Below are 22,394 nucleotides of genomic sequence, written 5' to 3'. Positions count from 1 at the left end.
AAGGTACAGACCTAGGATCAGTTTCTCCTCCCCTCTGGGTGCAGATCTAGGATCAGTTTCCCCCCTCTAGGATCAGCCAAGACCAGGGTCTAAGGGCAACTTCACCCTACTCCGTCACACTCACTGAAGAGAATGCCTCAAACTCCATTGAAGTTGAGAGAATTGAGAAAGTCCTGAACTATTTTGACTTCTTTCAAATCTTTCTCTTCTCATAATATCCGTTTAATGTATTGTACAACAAACAATCATTAGACCTGTTCAGGTGTAAAAGGTTTTGAGAAAGAGGTGGTGGCTGTTACCTTTGGCTGTAGTGGCTCCTCCATGACCGTTGGTGGACGCAATCTGAACAACAATGGAAAGATGGGAGGAGAGCTACTTAAAAGACATCGTAAATGACATAGCATAAAACAATACCTTCCTACATCCCTAAAGCAAGTTTTCAAAGATGTAAAAATAACCTACAACAGTATGATTACTAGATTGCGTATTGTTGAAAAGGAAACATCTTGAAGAGGAAGACAATGGAAATAAGCCTTCGGGCTTTATTAGGAGTGAAAGCTATTCTCTGAATTATTTTTGTATTTTTCTTGACATAGGATCCTACGGTTCTAAGATGCTTTTGGGAAACCGGGCCCTGGTCAAATAACATGAGTAACTTGTTAAAAAATAAAATAAAACGGCACCGATTGGCCTATAAGTGACCCGACCAAATTCACATAGAGATGCGAGTTATAGATCCTGTCATTCTTATTGAAAGCGAGTCTAAGAAGGGGTAGATCTGTTGTTCTATGTGCCCTATTTCTATGCTCCCCGTTCTTAAGTTTCATTCGTGCGTCTTTTACTTTAGGTTTTGTACACCAGCTTCAAAACAGCTGAAAATACAATATTTTGGGGTATGGAAAATATAGTCCACAGCGGGTTAATGATTCTCTACACTACGCTATTAGAATTTTAGCAACCATTAAATGGCTGAGCAATTTAATACTTTAAACCCTCATATCTGTCGCCCCGTTTGTGTTAGAGACTTTATATATGTAGGTATCTTTCCTAACGCCAGACAAAATCTGTCAGGATAGATTTTGTTTTTAAAGGGATACTTCAGGATTTTGGCAATAAAGCCCCTTTATCTACTTCCCCAGAGTCAGATGAACTGGTGGACACCATTTTTATGTCTCTGCATCCAGCACGAAGGAAGTTGGAGGTAGTTTCGCGAGCCAATGCTAACTAGCGTTAGCGCAATGACTGGAAGTCTATGGCAGTTGTTCCCAACCTGTGGGGCGAGGGGGTCGGCGGGGGGGGGGACTCAGTCCGGCTTTCAACTTACTATTGACAGTTGTAATAGCACAAAGAGCCATTTAAAAAAAGAAGTAGCGCATCATTAGTTTTCCTCTTGTCATGCCAGTCATTGCAGACCTTAGAGAGCCTGTTTATAACTAGTCAGAAATGTCCAGATCACATGAGGTAGTCACCTGGAATGCATTTCAATTAACAGGTGTGCCTTCTTAAAAAAGTTTAATTTGTGGAATTTCTTTCCTTCTTAATGCGTTTGAGCCAATCAGTTGTGTTGTGACAAGGTAGGGGGGGTATACAGAAGATAGCCCTATTTGGTAAAAGACCCAAGTCCATATTATGGCAAGAACAGCTCAAATTAAGCAAAGAGAAACGACAGTCCATCATTACTTTAAGACATGAAGGTCAGTCAATCCGGAACATTTTAAGAACTTTGAAAGTGTCTTCAAGTGCGGTCGCAAAAACCATCAAGCGCTATGATGAAACTGGCTCTCATGAGGACCGCCACAGGAAAGGAAGACCCAGAGTTACCTCTGCCGCAGAGGATAAGTTCATTAGAGTTAACTGCACATCAGAAATTGTAGCCCAAATAAATGAATCACAGAGTTCAAGTCACAGGCACATCTCATCATCAACTGTTCAGAGGAGACTGTGTGAATCAGGCCTTCATGGTCGAATTGCTGCAAATAAACCACTACTAAAGAACACCAATAAGAAGAAGAGACCTGCTTGGGCCAAGAAACACAAGCAATGGACATTAGACCGGTGGAAATCTGTCCTTTGGTCTGGAGTCCAAATGCAATCAATCAATCAAAATAAAACTGAGATAATACATAGTGTGAAGCATCATTCTGTGCTCACCTGGTGAGTCCATCCATTATAGGAGTTTCTGGAGCTGCAATCTACTGGAGGAGTTTCCTCTTGAATGAAGTCTGCCATCGCTATACCCCCACCAGGGTCCCTGTGCGCGGGGAAACACACACACAGAGGATACTTTTTGGTTACCTAGCACCACAACAATGCACTCTAGGATTCCTTCCTGCCTCCCCTGGAGTGTGGATGGATGGCAGAGGAGACACAGAAAGGAGCGTGGATGGATGGCAGAGGACACACAGAAAGGAGCGTGGATGGATGGCAGAGAACACACAGAAAGGAGCGTGGATGGATGGCAGAGGACAGACAGAAAGGAGCGTGGATGGATGGCAGAGGACACACAGAAAGGAGCGTGGATGGATGGCAGAGGACACACAGAAAGGAGCGTGGATGGATGGCAGAGAACACACAGAAAGGAGCGTGGATGGATGGCAGAGGACACACAGAAAGGAGCGTGGATGGATGGCAGAGGACAGACAGAAAGGAGCGTGGATGGATGGCAGAGGACACACAGAAAGGAGCGTGGATGGATGGCAGAGGACACACAGAAAGGAGCGTGGATGGATGGCAGAGGACACACAGAAAGGAGCGTGGATGGATGGCAGAGGACAGACAGAAAGGAGCGTGGATGGATGGCAGAGGACACACAGAAAGGAGCGTGGATGGATGGCAGAGGACACACAGAAAGGAGCGTGGATGGATGGCAGAGGACAGACAGAAAGGAGCGTGGATGGATGGTAGAGGACACACAGAAAGGAGCGTGGATGGATGGTAGAGGACACACAGAAAGGAGCGTGGATGGATGGTAGAGGACACACAGAAAGGAGCGTGGATGGATGGTAGAGGACAGACAGAAAGGAGCGTGGATGGATGGCAGAGGACACACAGAAAGGAGCGTGGATGGATGGCAGAGGACACACAGAAAGGAGCGTGGATGGATGGCAGAGGACAGACAGAAAGGAGCGTGGATGGATGGCAGAGGACACACAGAAAGGAGCGTGGATGGATGGCAGAGGACACACAGAAAGGAGCGTGGATGGATGGCAGAGGACAGACAGAAAGGAGCGTGGATGGATGGTAGAGGACACACAGAAAGGAGCGTGGATGGATGGCAGAGGACAGACAGAAAGGAGCGTGGATGGATGGTAGAGGACACACAGAAAGGAGCGTGGATGGATGGTAGAGGACACACAGAAAGGAGCGTGGATGGATGGCAGAGGACACACAGAAAGGAGTGTGGATGGATGGCAGAGGACACACAGAAAGGAGTGTGGATGGATGGCAGAGGACACACAGAAAGGAGTGTGGATGGATGGCAGAGGACACACAGAAAGGAGCGTGGATGGATGGCAGAGAACAGACAGAGGCCTGAGGCACTATGATAACGCCATTCATCATGTTCACATTAATATAATTAACCTATACTTCTCGCTCGTCATTTATCTTATCATTAATCAAATACTGGAAATTAGATATTCGTTAGCCTATTCAGAATTAGAATCACGTTCGTTGTCCTACAAGAGGAAACTCTTGGCACAGCTCACACATTGCTTACACAAAACAAAGAAAACATACCTAGCTAACATGCAACAGGGCTACATTATTTTCAAATATTCTAAAAAAAAACACGTAAAACAAGAAAAACATTCCGAGACCCTAACATTTCTGTTTAGCTGGAAGGTACAGAGTGTTCAAAACATTAGGAACACCTGGTCTTTTCATGACAGGCTGACCAGGGGAAAACTAAGGATCCCTTATTGACGTCACCTGTTAAATCCACTTCAAAAATCAGTGTAGATGAAGGGGAGGAGACAGGTTAAAGAAGGATTTTTAAGCCTTGAGACATGGATTATGTATGTGTGCCATTGAGGGTGAATGAGGAACACCGTTATTAATGTGTTATTAAGATGTTATACACGTGTTATTCAGCATTTATAACGTTATTAGCCTGTTATAGACCTGATATTAAGCTGTTATTTACATATTAAGCGGTTATAAACATATTATTAACACGCTGTTCTCCTATTATTGATATGTTATTCACCTATCAAATCAGGCAGGACAGGGTTTCAGTCAGCAGTCCAGGGGTCCTATAGAGAGCATATCAAAGATATCTGAGGTATAGTCCCCTGTAGCTCAGTTGGTAGAGCATGGCGCTTGCAACGCCAGGGTTGTGGGTTCGTTTCCCACGGGGGGCCAGTATGAAAATGTATGCACTCACTAACTGTAAGTGGCTCTGGATAAGAGCGTCTGCTAAATAACTCAAATGTAAAATGTGAAATGAATGGGCAAGACAAAATATTGAAGTGCCTTTGAACGGGGTATAGTAGTAGGTGCCAGGTGCACCGGTTTGATTGTGTCAAGAACTGCAACGCTGCAGGTTTTTCCACGCTCAACAGTTTCCTGTGTGTATCAAGAACGGTCCACCACCCAAAGGAGTCAGTGTATGATGAACCAAACATCTCCACCAATGATTGTCTGACTACGAATCACCATGCCTCAATTCTAGAGGCCAGAAAGGTTTCCGAACAAATGTGGTCAACCCATAAAATTAGACTTAAAGCACAAAACAACAGTTGGACAACATATCTGACAACCTAGCTCAGTGTTTTTCAACTCCAGTCCTCCAGTACCCCCCCCCCCCCCAACAGCCCAACTCCAGTCCTCCAGTACCCCCCCCCCCCAACAGCCCAACTCCAGTCCTCCAGTACCCCCCAACAGCCCAACTCCAGTCCTCCAGTACCCCCAACAGCCCAACTCCAGTCCTCCAGTACCCCCAACAGCCCTCCTCCAGTCCCCCCAACAGTCCAACTCCAGTCCTCCAGTACCCCCAACAGCCCAACTCCAGTCCTCCAGTACCCCCAACAGTCCAACTCCAGTCCTCCAACAGCCCAACTCCAGTCCTCCAGTACCCCAACAGCCCAACTCCAGTCCTCCAGTACCCCCAACAGCCCAACTCCAGTCCTCCAGTACCCCCCAACAGCCCAACTCCAGTCCCCCCAACAGTCCAACTCCAGTCCTCCAGTACCCCCAACAGCCCAACTCCAGTCCTCCAGTACCCCCAACAGTCCAACTCCAGTCCTCCAACAGCCCAACTCCAGTCCTCCAGTACCCCAACAGCCCAACTCCAGTCCTCCAGTACCCCCAACAGCCCAACTCCAGTCCTCCAGTACCCCCCAACAGCCCAACTCCAGTCCCCCCAACAGTCCAACTCCAGTCCTCCAGTACCCCCAACAGTCCAACTCCAGTCCTCCAGTAACCCCAACAGCCCAACTCCAGTCCTCCAGTACCCCCAACAGCCCTCCTCCAGTCCTCCAGTACCCCCAACAGTCCAACTCCAGTCCTCCAGTACCCCCAACAGCCCTCCTCCAGTACCCCCAACAGCCCAACTCCAGTCCTCCAGTACCCCCAACAGCCCTCCTCCAGTCCCCCCAACAGTCCAACTCCAGTCCTCCAGTACCCCAACAGCCCAACTCCAGTCCTCCAGTACCCCCAACAGCCCAACTCCAGTCCTCCAGTACCCCCCAACAGCCCAACTCCAGTCCCCCCAACAGTCCAACTCCAGTCCTCCAGTCCCCCCAACTACAGTCCTCCAGTACCCCCAACAGTCCAACTCCAGTCCTCCAGGAACCCCAACAGCCCAACTCCAGTCCTCCAGTACCCCCCAACTCCAGTCCTCCAGTACCCCCCAACAGCCCTCCAGTACCCCCCCCCCAACAACCCCCCATGAACATTAACCCTGAACCCGACAGCTCACTGACCTACCCTGGTCCGTTACTGTCCTCCTGGCCCTCGTTGGCCCCCTCAGTGCTGGTTCTGCTGCCCTCTTTCCCCTTGGCCCGGTGCTCTACCACCTCTCCGTCGTCCAGGGCATGATGCAGCCGGTAGGTCACAGTCTTCAGGAGCAGGAACATGCCAGCTATCACTCCACAGTAGATCCCCACTATCACCATGGTGGGCGGGAGCACCTGGAGGACACATATTAAGTTTATAAAATTTGACAGATAATCTTATGCAAAGCCACCTACAATTAGTGCCTTTAACTAAAGTAGGTAAAACAACCAGGGCTACATTTTTGAAAAACCTAGGGAGGACCAGGGTTCCCTTACTGCTTCTATTTGGCTACACAAGTTGAGCAAAAAAATTACAAATAATCATCCGTTTTTTTATTATCAATACATTTGCAAACGTTTCTAAAAACCTGTTTTCGCTTTGTCATTATGGGGTATTGTCTGTAGATTGATGAGGAAAAGAATTGATAAAAACAAAAACATACTTTATTTACATAAGTATTCAGAACCTTTGCTATGAGACTCGAAATTGAGCTCAGGTGCATCCTGTTTCCATTGATCACCCTTGAGATATGTTTCTACAACTTGATTTGAGTCCACCTGGGGTAAATTCAATTGATTGGACGTGATTCGGAAAGGCACACACCTGTCTATATAAGGTCCCACAGTTGACATTAGATCAAAGGAATTTTCCGTAGAGCTCCGAGACAGGATTGTGTTGAGGCACAGATCTGGGGAATGGTACCAAAAAATGTCTGCAGCATTGAAGGTCTCCAAGAACACTGTGGCCTCCATCACTCTTAAATGGAAGAACTTTGGAACCACCAAGACTAGAGGGCCTTGGTCAGGGAGGTGACCAAGACCCCGATGGTCACTCTGACAGAGCTCCAGAGTTCCTCTGTGGAGATGGGAGAACCTTCCAGAAGGACAACCATCTCTGCAGCATTCCACCAAGCAGGCCTTTATGGTAGAGTGGCCAGACGGAAGCCACTCCTCAGTAAAAGGCACATGACAGCCTGCTTGGAGTTTGCCAAAAGGCACCTAAAGACTCTCATACCATGAGAAACAAGATTCTCTTGTCTGATGAAACCAAGATTGAACTCTTTGGCCTGAATGCCAAGCATCACATCTGGAGGAAACCTGGCACCATCCCTACGGTGAAGCATGGTGGTGGCAGCATCATGCTGTGGGGATGTTTTTCAGCGGCAGGGACTGGGAGACTAGTCAGGATCGAGGGTCCGTTACACAAGGCACTGAATCACAGATCGGAGCAAAGTACAGAGAGATCCTTGATGAAAACCTGCTCCAGATCGCTCAGGACCTCAGACTGGCACGAAGGTTCACCTTCCAACAGGACAATGACCTTAAGCACACAGCCAAGACAACGCAGGAGTGGCTTCGGGACAAGTCTCTGAATGTCCTTGAGTGGCCCAGCCAGAGGCCGGACTTGACCCGATCGAACATCTCTGGAGACCCTGAAAATAGCTGTGCAGCGACGCTCCCCATCCAACCTGACAGAGCTTGAGAGGATCTGCAGAGAAGAAACTCCCCAAATACAGGTGTGCCAAGTTTGTAGCGTCATACCCAAGAAGACTGGAGGTTGTAATCACTGCCAAAGGTGCTTTAACAAAGTACTGAGTAAAGGGTCTGAATACTTATGTAAATGTAATATTTCAGTTTTGAATTAAAAAAAATTGCTAACATTTATAAAAACCTGTTTTTGCTTTGTCATTGTGGGGTAGTGTGTGTAGATTGATGAGCGGGGGGAAAAAACGATTTAATCTATGTTAGAATAAGGCTGTAACGTAACACATTTTGGAGAAAGTCAAGGGGTCTGAATACTTCCCAAATGCACTGTAAAGCAGGCAGACTGTCAGAGGCATTCAGTGACTGTTCGATTGAACGTTAGAATGGGCAAAACGAGTGACCTAAGCAAGTTTGAGCGTGGTATGATCTTCGGTGCCAGGCACGCTGGTTCTGGTATCGCAGAAATGGACAGCCTCCTGAGCTTTTCACGCACTACAGTGTCTAGGGTTTACCGAGAATGGTGCTACAAACAAAAAAACGCCCAGTCAGCGGCAGTCCTGTGGGCGAAAACAGCTCGTTGATGAGAGGTCGAAGGACAATGGCAAGAAACGTGCAAGCTAACAGGCGGGCCACAAACAGGCAAATAACAGCACAGTACAACAGAAGAACGCAGAACGGCATCTCGGAACACACAACTCGTTGGATCTTGTCACGGATGGGCTATTGCAGCAGACGACCACACCGGGTTCCACCCCTATTAGCTGAAAACAAGAAGAAGCGGCTCCAGTGGGCACGCCATCACCAACACTGGACAACTGAGGAGTGGAAAAATGTTGCCTAGTCCAACGAATCCCGGTTCCTGTTCCGTCATGCTGACGGCAGAGTCAGGATTTGGAGTAAGCAGCACGAGTCCATGGCCCCATCCTGCCTGGTGTCAACGGTACATGATTGTGGTGTAAATGTGTGGGGAATGTTTTCCTGGAGCACGTTAGGTCCCTAGATCCCAATTGAGCAACGTGTCAATTGCTATCAATTGACACGTAGGGGGGTCCTACCCGGTACAAGATGGGTGTACCTAATAAACTGGCCATTGAGTGAATAGTTGATATTAAGACTATTAAGACCTTCCCTCATTATGATCAGTGATTCAGTGCCTTGTGTAACGGACCAGCCCGGTATGCTCTGCTCGGGGACTGCATTAGCTCTGAGAGCTAAAAGGTTCCATGTCTTGGGAAAGGTAAGTCATCATCACAGTATTAATACAGTCATCAGTATAGTTTACTGAACTACCTCCACTACATTTCCATAGCAGATGTTCAGAGCATTTATTTATTATGCATAACAATAACACCTGCGTTGCTCAAACCCGCTCCTCATTTAGACCACATGGCGTTATTACCATGGAGTTATTACCATGGAGTTATTACCATGGAGTTATTACCATGGAGTTATTTCAGCTCCTGAAATAAGCTCCCAGAGACCACATTCTCCCTGCCATGGCGCATTCAGAGAATCCCTCTCTCCCTGCCATGGCGCATTCAGAGAACCCCTCTCTCCCTGCCATGGCGCATTCAGAGAATCCCTCTCTCCCTGCCATGGCGCATTCAGAGAATCCCTCTCTCCCTGCCATGGCGCATTCAGAGAATCCCTCTCTCCCTGCCATGGCGCATTCAGAGAATCCCTCTCTCCCTGCCATGGCGCATTCAGAGAATCCCTCTCTCCCTGCCATGGCGCATTCAGAGAATCCCTCTCTCCCTGCCATGGCGCATTCAGAGAATCCCTCTCTCCCTGCCATGGCGCATTCAGAGAATCCCTCTCTCCCTGCCATGGCGCATTCAGAGAATCCCTCTCTCCCTGCCATGGCGCATTCAGAGAATCCCTCTCTCCCTGCCATGGCGCATTCAGAGAACAGGGATGCAAACTGGCGAGGGCCCAAAAAGGTTACACTTTTTTTAAGCACTGCAACATACAAAAAATCCCTGCTAGGGGAGACAAAAAAAAAAAGATATATATATAATATCATCTTTAAAATGCTAACTTCTAGTGACAGGCTGGATCCCTTCTTGAAATGCAGGGTTTAACTAATTAAACAACAAAGAATATGATCTAGATGATCTGTCTCTGTGTGTAAAATAAAAAGTGGTTAATGTGAACCTAACACAGCTAAAAAATTTAAGCAAAGCAATCCAATGTTATTTGTTGCCTGGACTTTACTGCAAATGACACTCGTCCAGAGAAAAAACGATACATTAATATTGCAGTTATCCATGACAGCCTTTATAATAAAACACTTGTGACCACACACACATCTAAATATTGCACTTGGGAGAAAAAATAACATCTTAAAAGTAGAAATACAATGAAACAAACAGGCATTCTATTTTTTCTCTATTATAGTGGCTACGATTATACTGGCCACTATAGTACATATCGATCAAGTGCAAAAAAAAATACTGTTCACTGAGTAAAAACTAAAAGAATCCCCCCTCGCTCTCACACAGCTGTATGTCAAGTTCAACACAACAAAAGCAATGGCTTTGGGCTACACCGCACGTTATTACATTGGAGACTTTCTGCCTGTGGACATCTGTTCCACAATGTGTCAGCAGCAGAGCCTGATACCCTTTGTTGGCATAATTGATCTCTTTCAGGCAAAGTACACCTGGCATAACCCTTTTATTTCACCTCTATAGTGGCATCCAGTTTAAACCAGGCCCGGCTCCAGCTAGCGTTACACTTCATCTCTGAATCCACTTGCTTAACAAGAAACGCCTTATTTTCACCCAATTCTCTCATTCTGAAAATTAACCACATACTGTAGAGGGAAAACATTAGTTCATAGATAGCTAGTTAACTAGCTAACGAACTAACGTTAACTACTAACGGAGAATTCGATCCAGCTAGCAAGATACTTAAACAATGCTAACAATTCTTGTTCCACCACACTTGCTCCCTCACCTCAAACTTTCCAAAATGCCAGTTGTTTTTTCGGTTACAGCTCATGAAGTAGGCTTCATCACCTTCTCACCCCCCGGTCTCCGCGGTCAGGCTTCTCACCTACCTCTCCGTTGTCGTTCAGGGGACGCGCAGCTGTAACCAGTAAACTGCCTTCCCGCTCTCCGCTGTCTTTCCAGAGCGCGCGCTGATGCTGTAACTAACAAGTTGGTTGTCGCTTCTCTCTTCAGTCGCGTGCTGCATTCTGTTCGTATGTGAATGATTGTCTGAGCCTTGGATATAGCCAGTACTGCTCCAAACGTACATCACTCGTTCGCTTACAGCCAGTAGTGATCCAAAGCCCCCCCCCCCCCCCCCAAAAAAACAACTTTTGGTTACCTATTTTGGATTTTAAATGGCGAATTTCGCCGAAAGGGGACTAGTTTGCATCCCTGAGAGAATCACTCTGCACATGCAACAATTTTCCAAAGATTTTGCTGTGTTACAGTTCATATACGGAAATCAGTCAATTGAAATAAATTCATTAGGCCCTAATCTATGGATTTCACACGACTGAGCAGGCGCACAGCCGCAGGTGAAGAAGCCAGATGTGGAGGTTCTAGGCTGGCGTGGTTATACGTGGTCTGCGGTTGTAAGGCTGGTTTGACGTACTACCAAATTCTCTAAAACAACGTTGGAGGTGGCTTATGGTAGAGAAATGAATATTCAATTCTCTGGCAACAGCTCTGGTGGACATTCCTGCAGTCAGCATGCCAATTGCACGCTCCCTCAAAACTTGAGACATCTGTGGCATTGTGTTGTGACAAAACTGCACATTTTAGAGTGTCCTTTTATTGATATGATACACCTGTCAGGTGGATGGATTATCATGGCAAAGGAGAAATGCCCACTAACAGGGATGTAAACAAATTTGTGCTCTATTTTTGTTCAGTGTAAATTGGAAAGCTGCAACTAAAATGCCCCTCAATATTGAAAGTGGGTTACAGATAAAAATGCTGCTTGAAAGATCACTAATTTGCATTTGGTTAATATGAGGGGAAGGGACAGGAACATTTGGTTGTGCAGATAGTGTTTACACTAACATGATAGGAGGGGGAGGGACATTTGGTTGTGCAGATAGTGTTTACACTAACATGATAGGAGGGGGAGGGACATTTGGTTGTGCAGCAGTGTTTAATCCATCCTACTCTCCAGCTATTCCAAATGATTAATGACAACATCTCCTAGCGGTCTGTTTTTGTGCTGTATTTCTGAGTCAGTTTGAATACCTGGTAGATCTTGCCACCAGTATAGGAGAGTCAAGAGAGCACAAAACATGCATTGTTAGCTAATAGACCGAGATAGATTGCTGCCAATGTTAGTACCTACCATACATTATATGTCTTCTATTAGCTAGTTATCTTTGTGGAATGTTATGTCTAATGTATTTACCTCCGTTTTGAAACGTGTCTTTATGTCTTGATTTATGTTTGTCTGATATATCTTGTCCTTTTGTTTATGTTTTCATTTATACTGTATGTTCACCTGCCCAGGGACTAGGGATGTAAATGACCTGTTAGCTACATTAAATCTGGTGGCGCAACGCATCACTTCTCGCGTTTGAGAATTATGTTTTTGTTGTACATTGTTCTGTTCAAAATAAACGTAATAAAAAACGTTTTAACCACGACTTGTTACCAAAAACTGGTCGGGATTAGTATTTTCCTAAATCTGGTATTTGTGGACAATGTAACGGTGTCAGGTAGCTAGCCAACAATGACAGCTAGCCAGCTGACATTATTAGTTAAATTAGTTAGCTACTTAGGTTTGCTAGCTAGCTAACCTTATCGGGAGAGAAAAAAGTCTCACACCTGACAACACAACATAACAGTGAAAACACAAGAAGCGAACAGTACGACCAGTTTATAAACTACACGTCAACTGGTATTTATTTCGTTTATTCGAGGGAAATATGTAGATTTCAAACAAAGGACGCCTACACAGCAACCTAGCTAACGTTAGCTAGATAACGTTAGTTACCCTACAACGTTACAGCCAGGGAAGAGCGTCTAACGGTAAACCATATCTTGACTTGCTTTGTTGAGATTGAAGGATATCTAACTTTATTGTGCCATAAAAGACAGTAACCGGATCAAAGTTAAAACATACTTACCATGTAAAGCGTGAAGGGGAAACATAGTAGGAATAGCCAAATGTAGAGGTGTAGCGCATTGACAAATGTATTTTGATGAGGATCATAGTACCATCCGCCTGTGATTGAAGCCCAGACACCCTGCCTGAGGATCTGAAGAGTTTGAGACCCCATGTTTTATCCCATTCGATTCCTTGAAGAAACGACTAAATAAACGGGGTGACACGAAGGCTAGCCGTCGTGAAACATGACGAACAGTACAGTGTTTTCAGACTTTGGCCTGAAAATCCCCACTGCAGATATCTTCTGCAGTTAGAAAGCTGGGGCACTGTTCTTGGTCCTCCACTCAGACGTCTCCTATCCCACCACACTCTGCGAGGTGCTTCTTCTTCTTCTTCTTCTTCTTCTTCTTCTTCTTCTTCTTCGAGGTTTGATGAGAGACTACAACCAATTGGTGTAATGTCTCCACCTACTTACTGTACGGGGTAGTGAACGAGAAAAAAAAGCAATTACGGGAAAGGGGTGGGGAACACCGACGTCATACAAAATACAAAAAAAAGTACTAAATCAAAACCCATCCCACTCCTTCAGTCATGGGCCAAACCACATCCCTACACAGGCTCATGGGCCTGTAAAGCAGAACAGTAGTCGACAGGATTCCTTGTAATGTCTCTGCTGTAAAATCGAGTTCCAAAAAACGATGACTATTTTTCTCTGTTTGGTTGTGCAGTTTATAACCATTGCAATAAACGTTACAAAGTCCACCTTTTAAACATGCAACATATCAGCACAGATAGAACAATGAGCCAGATGTTTCACCAGATGTATAAATCTGAAGCATCCGGTTGGCATTTCCACTCACCACCAAATATGGTGATAAAAGGAAGCCAAGTGGCTGGCAGTGGGAGAAGATGGCGCGAGATGGTTTTTAGCCGACATTCTGCACATTTTCTCATCAATGAAACATTGGATCTCAATACAGTTCTGTTCCCAAAACTAGAATCTGTTATGAACAGAGTAAAAATAAAAATGTTTCCAGAAACAGAATCAGAACCGCGAATGAAAGTGATCTCTACTGTTCCGGAACAGAACCGTTATTTTTAAAAGCATGGAACCGGTTAACAATGTTCTTTTACGTTCTAGGCATTCTTTTCCCCAGTCTCACAAAAAAAAAACGCATCAACGAGCCCTATGCAAAGCCCTCACTCTCAAACGTATTCCAGTGTCTGCCTGCCTTCCAGCTGAAAATATTTGCTGGTGTCTGTGCATGTGTAGACAACCTGCCCCCTCCCACTTCAAAGCATAGTCTAGTAACCTATTGATGTTACAAGCTAGCCCTTGATCACATGACTCTCAGTTCCATTATATTACACATAAGAGTCATTGGACGATGTCACGGCCGTCTACGGAAGGAGTGGACCAAAGCGCAGCGTTTGTAGCGAACATGACTTTATTAAAGTTAAAGTGCACGAACGAGAAAACAATAAACAATGACGGATAGTGAAGTCCTCAGTACACAGACTGAAACATGGAACAAAAACCCACAACCCTAAGGTGAACACTGACAGTTTAAATATGGCTCCCAATCAGAGATAACGAGCCGACAGCTGACACTCGTTACCTCCGATTGGGAGTCACATGACGAGACAAGACACTACAACCAAAACCAAACACAACCAAATGAACACACCCTATACCCAACACAACCAAATGAATACACCCTGGCTCAAACTACACAGTCCCGGAGCCAGAGCGTGACAGTACCCCCCCCTAAAGGCGCGGACTCCGACCGCGCCTACACCCCAAAATAGGGGAGGGCTGGGTGGGTGTTGCTCCTCGGAGGCGGCTCCGGCTCCGGGCTTGACCACCACCCCACTTCACTCCCCCCGTAGTGCCCCCGGTCCGATCTGACCCAGCTTGCTGGATCAGGACCTCCGACGCGCACCCCTGGCTTGGCGCGTGAGGTAGGAATGGACCGGAACTGGCAGACGATACGCACCCTTTGCCTGGTGCGTGGAGCCGGAACAGGCCTCACCAGGCTGAAGACTCGCCTCCCTGGCTTGGTGCGAGTAGCAGGAATGGGCTGGATCAGGCTGACGGCTCGCACCCTTGGCTTGGTGCGAGTAGCAGGGACGAGCTGAACCAGGCTGACGACTCGCACCCTTGGCTTGGTGCGAGTAGCAGGAACGGGCTGGACCAGGCCGACGACTCGTACCCCTGGCTTGGTGCGAGTAGCAGGAACGGGCTGGACCAGGCTGACGACTCGCACCCTTGGCTTGGTGCGAGTGGCAGGAACAGGCCGGGTCGGGCTGGCGACGCACACCGTAGGTTTTGTGCGTGGAGCAGGAACAGGCCGGGCTGGGCTGGCGACGCACACCGTAGGCTTTGTGCGTTGAGCAGGAACAGGCCGGGCTGGGCTGGCGACGCACACCGTAGGCTTTGTGCGTTGAGCAGGAACAGGCCGGGCTGGGCTGGCGACGCACACCGTAGGTTTTGTGCGTGGAGCAGGAACAGGCCGGGCTGGGCTGGCGACGCACACCGTAGGCTTTGTGCGTTGAGCAGGAACAGGCCGGGCTGGGCTGGCGACGCACACAGTAGGCTTTGTGCGTTGAGCAGGAACAGGCCGGGCTGGGCTGGCGACGCACACCGTAGGTTTTGTGCGTGGAGCAGGAACAGGCCGGGCTGGGCTGGCGACGCACACCGTAGGTTTTGTGCGTGGAACAGGAACAGGCCGGGCTGGGCTAGCGACGCACACCGTAGGTTTTGTGCGTGGAGCAGGAACAGGCCGGGCTGGGCTGGCGACGCACACCGTAGGCTTTGTGCGTTGAGCAGGAACAGGCCGGGCTGGGCTGGCGACGCACACAGTAGGCTTTGTGCGTTGAGCAGGAACAGGCCGGGCTGGGCTGGCGACGCACACCGTAGGTTTTGTGCGTGGAGCAGGAACAGGCCGGGCTGGGCTGGCGACGCACACCGTAGGCTTTGTGCGTTGAGCAGGAACAGGCCGGGCTGGGCTGGCGACGCACACCGTAGGCTTTGTGCGTTGAGCAGGAACAGGCCGGGCTGGGCTGGCGACGCACACCGTGGACTTGGTGCGTGGAGTAGGAACAGGCCGGTCCATACTGGGAACACACACCACTGGCCTTAACCGGGGATCAGGAACGGGCCGGACCGGACTGGTAACACACCTCAGTCTCTCACGCCGTGCCTCAACTACTTCCCTCCCTCTACTCGCCAATGGCTCCCGTAATCCGGTAGCCTTCTCTCCACGTCTCCCTGTGGCAGCCTCCTGCTGCCCAGCCGCCCAAGCCATGTGCCCCCCCCCAAAAACGTTTTGGGGTTGCCTCTCGTCCTTCCGACGATGACCCTGCTGACGCCGTTGCTCCTCTCTCGCCAGGGCCTTGATCCTCCCCCAAGGTCCCTTGCCCCCGAGCATGTCCTCCCAGGACCACGATTTGCCCACCTGGGCCATCGCCAGCCTCTCGATCTCCTTACCCGGCGCTTCCTCCCATGTCCAGTCTCCTTGCTCCTGGACACGCTGCTTGGTCCTTTCTTGGTGGGTTTTTCTGTCACGGCCGTCTACGGAAGGAGTGGACCAAAGCGCAGCGTTTGTAGCGAACATGACTTTATTAAAGTTAAAGTGCACGAACGAGAAAACAATAAACAATGACGGATAGTGAAGTCCTCAGTACACAGACTGAAACATGGAACAAAAACCCACAACCCTAAGGTGAACACTGACAGTTTAAATATGGCTCCCAATCAGAGATAACGAGCCGACAGCTGACACTCGTTACCTCCGATTGGGAGTCACATGACGAGACAAGACACTACAACCAAAACCAAACACAACCAAATGAACACACCCTATACCCAACACAACCAAATGAATACACCCTGGCTCAAACTACACAGTCCCGGAGCCAGAGCGTGACAGACGAAGGCGTCTTCTGTACACACGTCGCTTGCGGTACGGTTTTGGAAGCACAAGGACCTTATCTTTCATATCAGCGAGACATAATAATACAAATAAAAAGGTTAAATTGATACTTTGGGTTACATTTTCTTAAATTCCATTCCTTACTAGTTTTGTGTGTATTAGGTATATGTTGTGAAATTGTTAGATATTACTTGTTAGATATTACTGCACTGTCGGAGCTAGAAGCACAAGCATTTCGCTACACCAGCAATAACACCTGCTAAACACGTGTATGTGACAAATACAATTTTATTTTATTTTATTTGGTTGGTGTTCCCACGCGGCCATATCGCCATGTTACAGCGCTTGTTTACGGAAGACAAAAGGCGACCACCTGTGCTAATTAGCTATCTGGCATGCTCAGAACACCTTTGTGTAAGCGGAAGTGTAGTTTCGTCGGATGGAGGCCTCCATAGCTGTATGGATCTGCGCAAAACTGCTACAGTAAGTGTATCTTTTCTTAATTGAAGGATTCTTTCTCGCTGATGAAAGAAAGATAAGAGTCATATGTTTCGAAAAGCCGTATCGCAAGCGATGATTATTGCCTGTTTCTAAACGTTAAAACACAGCGTTGGGAGATTATAGTTCACATGAGGTAGTCGTGGGCGAAGCTAATGGCTGAGAACTGTAGGGAGAAGGCTGAATGGCTGAGAACTGTAGGGAGAAGGCTGAATGGCTGAGAACTGTAGGGAGAAGGCTGAATGGCTGAGAACTGTAGGGAGAAGGCTGAATGGCTGAGAACTGTAGGGAGAAGGCTGAATGGCTGAGAACTGTAGGGAGAAGGCAGAATGGCTGAGAACTGTAGGGAGAAGGCTGAATGGCTGAGAACTGTAGGGAGAAGGCTGAATGGCTGAGAACTGTAGGGAGAAGGCTGAATGGCTGAGAACTGTAGGGAGAAGGCAGAATGGCTGAGAACTGTAGGGAGAAGGCTGAATGGCTGAGAACTGTAGGGAGAAGGCAGAATGGCTGAGAACTGTAGGGAGAAGGCTGAATGGCTGAGAACTGTAGGGAGAAGGCAGAATGGCTGAGAACTGTAGGGAGAAGGCTGAATGGCTGAGAACTGTAGGGAGAAGGCTGAATGGCTGAGAACTGTAGGGAGAAGGCAGAATGGCTGAGAACTGTAGGGAGAAGGCTGAATGGCTGAGAACTGTAGGGAGAAGGCTGAATGGCTGAGAACTGTAGGGAGAAGGCTGAATGGCTGAGAACTGTAGGGAGAAGGCAGAATGGCTGAGAACTGTAGGGAGAAGGCTGAATGGCTGAGAACTGTAGGGAGAAGGCAGAATGGCTGAGAACTGTAGGGAGAAGGCTGAATGGCTGAGAACTGTAGGGAGAAGGCTGAATGGCTGAGAACTGTAGGGAGAAGGCTGAATGGCTGAGAACTGTAGGGAGAAGGCAGAATGGCTGAGAACTGTAGGGAGAAGGCTGAATGGCTGAGAACTGTAGGGAGAAGGCTGAATGGCTGAGAACTGTAGGGAGAAGGCTGAATGGCTGAGAACTGTAGGGAGAAGGCAGAATGGCTGAGAACTGTAGGGAGAAGGCAGAATGGCTGAGAACTGTAGGGAGAAGGCTGAATGGCTGAGAACTGTAGGGAGAAGGCTGAATGGCTGAGAACTGTAGGGAGAAGGCTGAATGGCTGAGAACTGTAGGGAGAAGGCTGAATGGCTGAGAACTGTAGGGAGAAGGCTGAATGGCTGAGAACTGTAGGGAGAAGGCAGAATGGCTGAGAACTGTAGGGAGAAGGCTGAATGGCTGAGAACTGTAGGGAGAAGGCAGAATGCCGCCTAGAGTTTGAGAGCTAGTTACAAGCGTGATTCAGAAATTAGGGAGTGAGATTTTTTTTGTTGGAGAATGGATCAACCTTTTCAATGCAAGTTATGGATCCTATAATTATCACGTTTCACATTGGATTTATTAACTACAAAAAAGGTAAGACGTGTTTTTATTTTAATTCTGGTGAAGCTCTGTGCACACGAGCGTGCCAGCTAGCTAGATAGCTGGTCCAACGGCAAACTCTCTGAAGTTCAAACACATTCAAAGTTCCTTCACAGAAGCCACTCCTCCGTAGGTATAATTCAGATAATGCATGTCATAGCAAGATGCCCAGCGCTTCAAGCCTCCTCCTCCACCCTCTCTCTTCCCACCCGCAAAATCTCCGTCTCATCTGGAGCCATAGACTCGTCTGTCCAATACCTGTAAATAGCTTACCTGCTCCATAGCAACCTGCTCTATCCGCACTGATTGGTGAAGTAATTGAAATGTTGAGCTTAGGGCTGACCCCAATTAGTCTACTGGTTGATTATCTGGTCGTTAGGCTGTTGGTCGACCGAGATTAAGTCGAGCAGTAACATATATACAGTACCAGTCAAAAGTTTGGACACACCTACTCATTCAAGGGTTTTTCTTTATTTTTACTAGTTTCTACATTGTAGAATAATAGTGAAGACATCAAAACTATTAAATAACACATATGGAATCATGTAGTAACCAAAAAAGTAGTAAACAAATCAAACCCCTATTACTAGCCTGTTCAACCTCTCTTTCGTATCGTCTGAGATCCCCAGAGATTGGAAAGCTGCCCGCCGGTCATCCCCCTCTTCAAAGGGGGTGACACTCTAGATCCAAACTGTTACAGTCCTATATCCATCCTGCCCTGCCTTTTGAAAGTATTTGAAAGCCAAGTTAACAAACAGATCACCGACCATTTAGAATCCCACCGTACCTTCTCCGCTATGCAATCTGGTTTCCGAGCTGGTCATGGGTGCACCTCAGCCACGCTCAAGGTCCTAAACGATATAATAACCACGATTGATAAAAGACAGTACTGTGCAGCCGTCTTCATCGACCTGGCCAAGGCTTTTGACTCTGTCAATCACCGCATTCTTATTGGCAGACTAAATAGCCTTGGTTTCTCAAATGACTGCCTCGCCTGGTTCACCAACAACTTCTCAGATAGAGTTCAATGTGTCAAATCGGAGGGCCTGTTGTCTGGACCTCTGGCCGTCTCTATTGGAGTGCCATAGGGTTCAATTCTCGGGCTGACTCTATTCTCTGTGTATATGAATGATGTCGCTCTTGCTGCTGGTGACTCTCAGATCCACCACTACGCAGACGACACCATTTTGTATACATCTGGCCCTTCATTGGACACAGTGTTAACAAACCTCCAAACGAGCTTCAATGCCATACACCACTCCTTCAGTAGCCTCCAACTGCTCTTAAACGCTAGTAAAACTAAATGCATGCTCTTCAATCGAACGCTGCTTGCACCTGCCCGCCCGACTAGAATCACTACTCTCGGCGGGTCTGACTTAGAATATGTGGACAACTACAAATACCTAGGTGTCTGGTTAGACTGTAAACTCTCCTTCCAGACTCATATTAAGCATCTCCAATCCAAAGTTAAATCTAGAATCGGCTTCCTATTTCGCAACAAAGCCTCCTTCACTCATGCTGCTAAACATGCCCTCGTAAAACGGACTATCCTACCAATCCTTGACTTCGGCGATGTCATTTACAAAATAGCTTCCAACACTCTACTCAGCAAATTGGATGTAGTCTGTCACAGTGCCATCGGTTTTGTCACCAAAGCCCCATATACTACCCACCACTGTGACCTGTACGCTCTCGTTGGCTGGCCCTCACTACATATTCGTCGCCAAACCCACTGGCTCCAGGTCCTCTATAAATCACTTCTAGGCAAATCCCGCCTTATCTTAGATCATTGGTCACCATAGCAACACCCACCCGTAGTATGCGCTCCAGCAGGTATATCTCACTGGTCATCCCCAAAGCCAACACCTCCTTTGGCCGCCATTCCTTCGAGTTCTCTGCTGCAAATGACTGGAACGAACTGCAAAAATCTCTGAAGCTGGAGACTCTTATCTCCCTCACTAACTTTAAGCATCAGTTGTCAGAGCAGCTTACCGATCACTGCACCTGTACACAGCCCATCTGAAATTAGCCCGCCCAACTACCTCATCCCTATATTGTTATTTACATTATTTATTTTGCTCATTTGCACCCCAGTATGTCTATTTGCACATCATCTTCTGCACATCTATCACTCCAGTGTTAATACTAAATTGTAATTATTTTGGACTATGGCCTATTTATTGGCTTACCTCCATAACTTACTACATTTGCACACACTGTATATAGATTCTCTATTGTATTTTTGACTTTATGTTTTGTTTATTCCATATGTAACTGTGTTGTTGTTTTTAATCGCACTGCTTTGCTTTATCTTGGCCAGGTCACAGTTGTAAATGAGAACTTGTTCTCAACTGGCTTACCTGGTTAAATAAAGGTGAAATCAAAATAAAATAAAATAAAAATATATTTTATATTTGAGATTCTTCAAAGTAGCCACCCTTTGCCTTGATGACAGTTTTGCACACTCTTGGCATTCTCTTAACCAGCTTCATGACGAGTGCTTTTCTAACAGTCTTGAAGGAGTTCCCTTATATGCTGAGCACTTGTTGGCTGCTTTTCCTTCACTCTGCGGTCCAACTCATCCCAAACCATCTCAATTGGGCTGAGGTCGGGTGATTGTGGAGGCCAGGTCATCTGATGCAGCACTCCATCACTTTCCTTCTTGGTCAAATAGCCCTTACACGGCCTGGAGGTGTATTTTGGGTCATTGTCCTGTTGAAAAACAAATGATAGTCCCACTAAGCGCAAACCAGATGGGATGGCGTATCGCTTTGGTAGCCATGCTGGTTAAGTGTACCTTGAATTGTAAATAAATCACAGACACTGTCACCAGCAAAGCACCCCCACACCATAACACCACCTCCTCCATGCTTCACAGTGGGAACCACACATGCAGAGATCATCCGTTCACCTACTCTGCACCTCACAAAGACATGGCGGTTGGAACCAAATATCTCAAATTTGGACTCATCAGACCAAAGGACAGATTTCCACCAGTCTAATGTCCATTGCTTGTGTTTCTTGGCCCAAGCAAGTGTCTTCTTCTTATTGGTGTTCTTTAGTAGTGGTTTCTTTGCAGCAATTCGACCATGAAGGTCTGATTCACGCAGTCTCCTCTGAACAGTTGATGTTGAGATGTGTCTGTGACTTGAACTCTGTGAAGCATTTATTTGGGCTGCAATCTGAGGTGCAGTTAACTTTAATGAACTTATCCTCTGCAGCAGAGGTAACTCTGGGTCTTCCTTTCCTGTGGCGGTCCTCATGAGAGCCAGTTTCATCATAGCGCTTGATGGTTTTTGCGACCGCACTTGAAGACACTTTCAAAGTTCTTAAAATGTTCCGGATTGACTGACCTTCATGTCTTAAAGTAATGATGGACTGTCGTTTCTCTTTGCTTAATTTGAGCTGTTCTTGGCATAATATGGACTTGGTCTTTTACCAAATAGGGCTATCTTCTGTATAGCACCCCTACCTTGTCACAACACAACAGATTGGCTCAAACGCATTAAGAAGGAAAGAAATTCCACAAATTAACTTTTAACAAGGCACACCTGTTAATTGAAATGCATTCCAGGTGACTACCTCATGAAGCTGGTTGAGAGAATGCCAAGAGCGTGCAAAGCTGTCATCAAGGCAAAGGGTGGCTATTTGAAGAATCTCAAATATAAAATACATTTGGATTTGTTTAACACTTTTTTGGTTACTACATGATTCCATACTTTTGTCTGGTGCTGTGTATATATATATACATACATACACACATATACTGTATATATATACACACACACACATATATATATATATATATATATATATATATATACAGTGGGGAGAACAAGTATTTGATACACTGCCGATTTTGCAGGTTTTCCTACTTACAAAGCATGTAGAGGTCTGTCATTTTTATCATAGGTACACT

At 46.9% G+C, this 22,394-nt stretch overlaps 1 protein-coding gene across 1 annotated transcript; it reads right to left on the bottom strand.

The window, feature by feature from the left end:
* Positions 1-299: 299 nt before the first annotated feature.
* Positions 300-12,867, bottom strand: LOC311122282 (pecanex-like protein 1; the record flags this gene model as incomplete). The annotated part of the gene is made up of 4 exons (XM_084196669.1): positions 12,589-12,867; positions 5,929-6,131; positions 2,152-2,251; positions 300-342 (listed from the first exon to the last, which is right to left on the bottom strand). Coding segments are annotated over exons 1-4 (499 nt in total), but the record flags the coding sequence as incomplete, so codon positions are not given.
* Between the last annotated feature and the right edge of the window lie 9,527 nt (positions 12,868-22,394).

This window comes from Coregonus lavaretus, assembly GCF_964263955.1.
Source record: "Coregonus lavaretus genome assembly, contig: HAP1_SCAFFOLD_2519, whole genome shotgun sequence".
NCBI lineage: Eukaryota > Metazoa > Chordata > Actinopteri > Salmoniformes > Salmonidae > Coregonus > Coregonus lavaretus.
The sequence above is the reverse complement of the archived record's forward strand: the minus strand, read 5'-3'. Positions and strand labels throughout refer to the sequence as shown.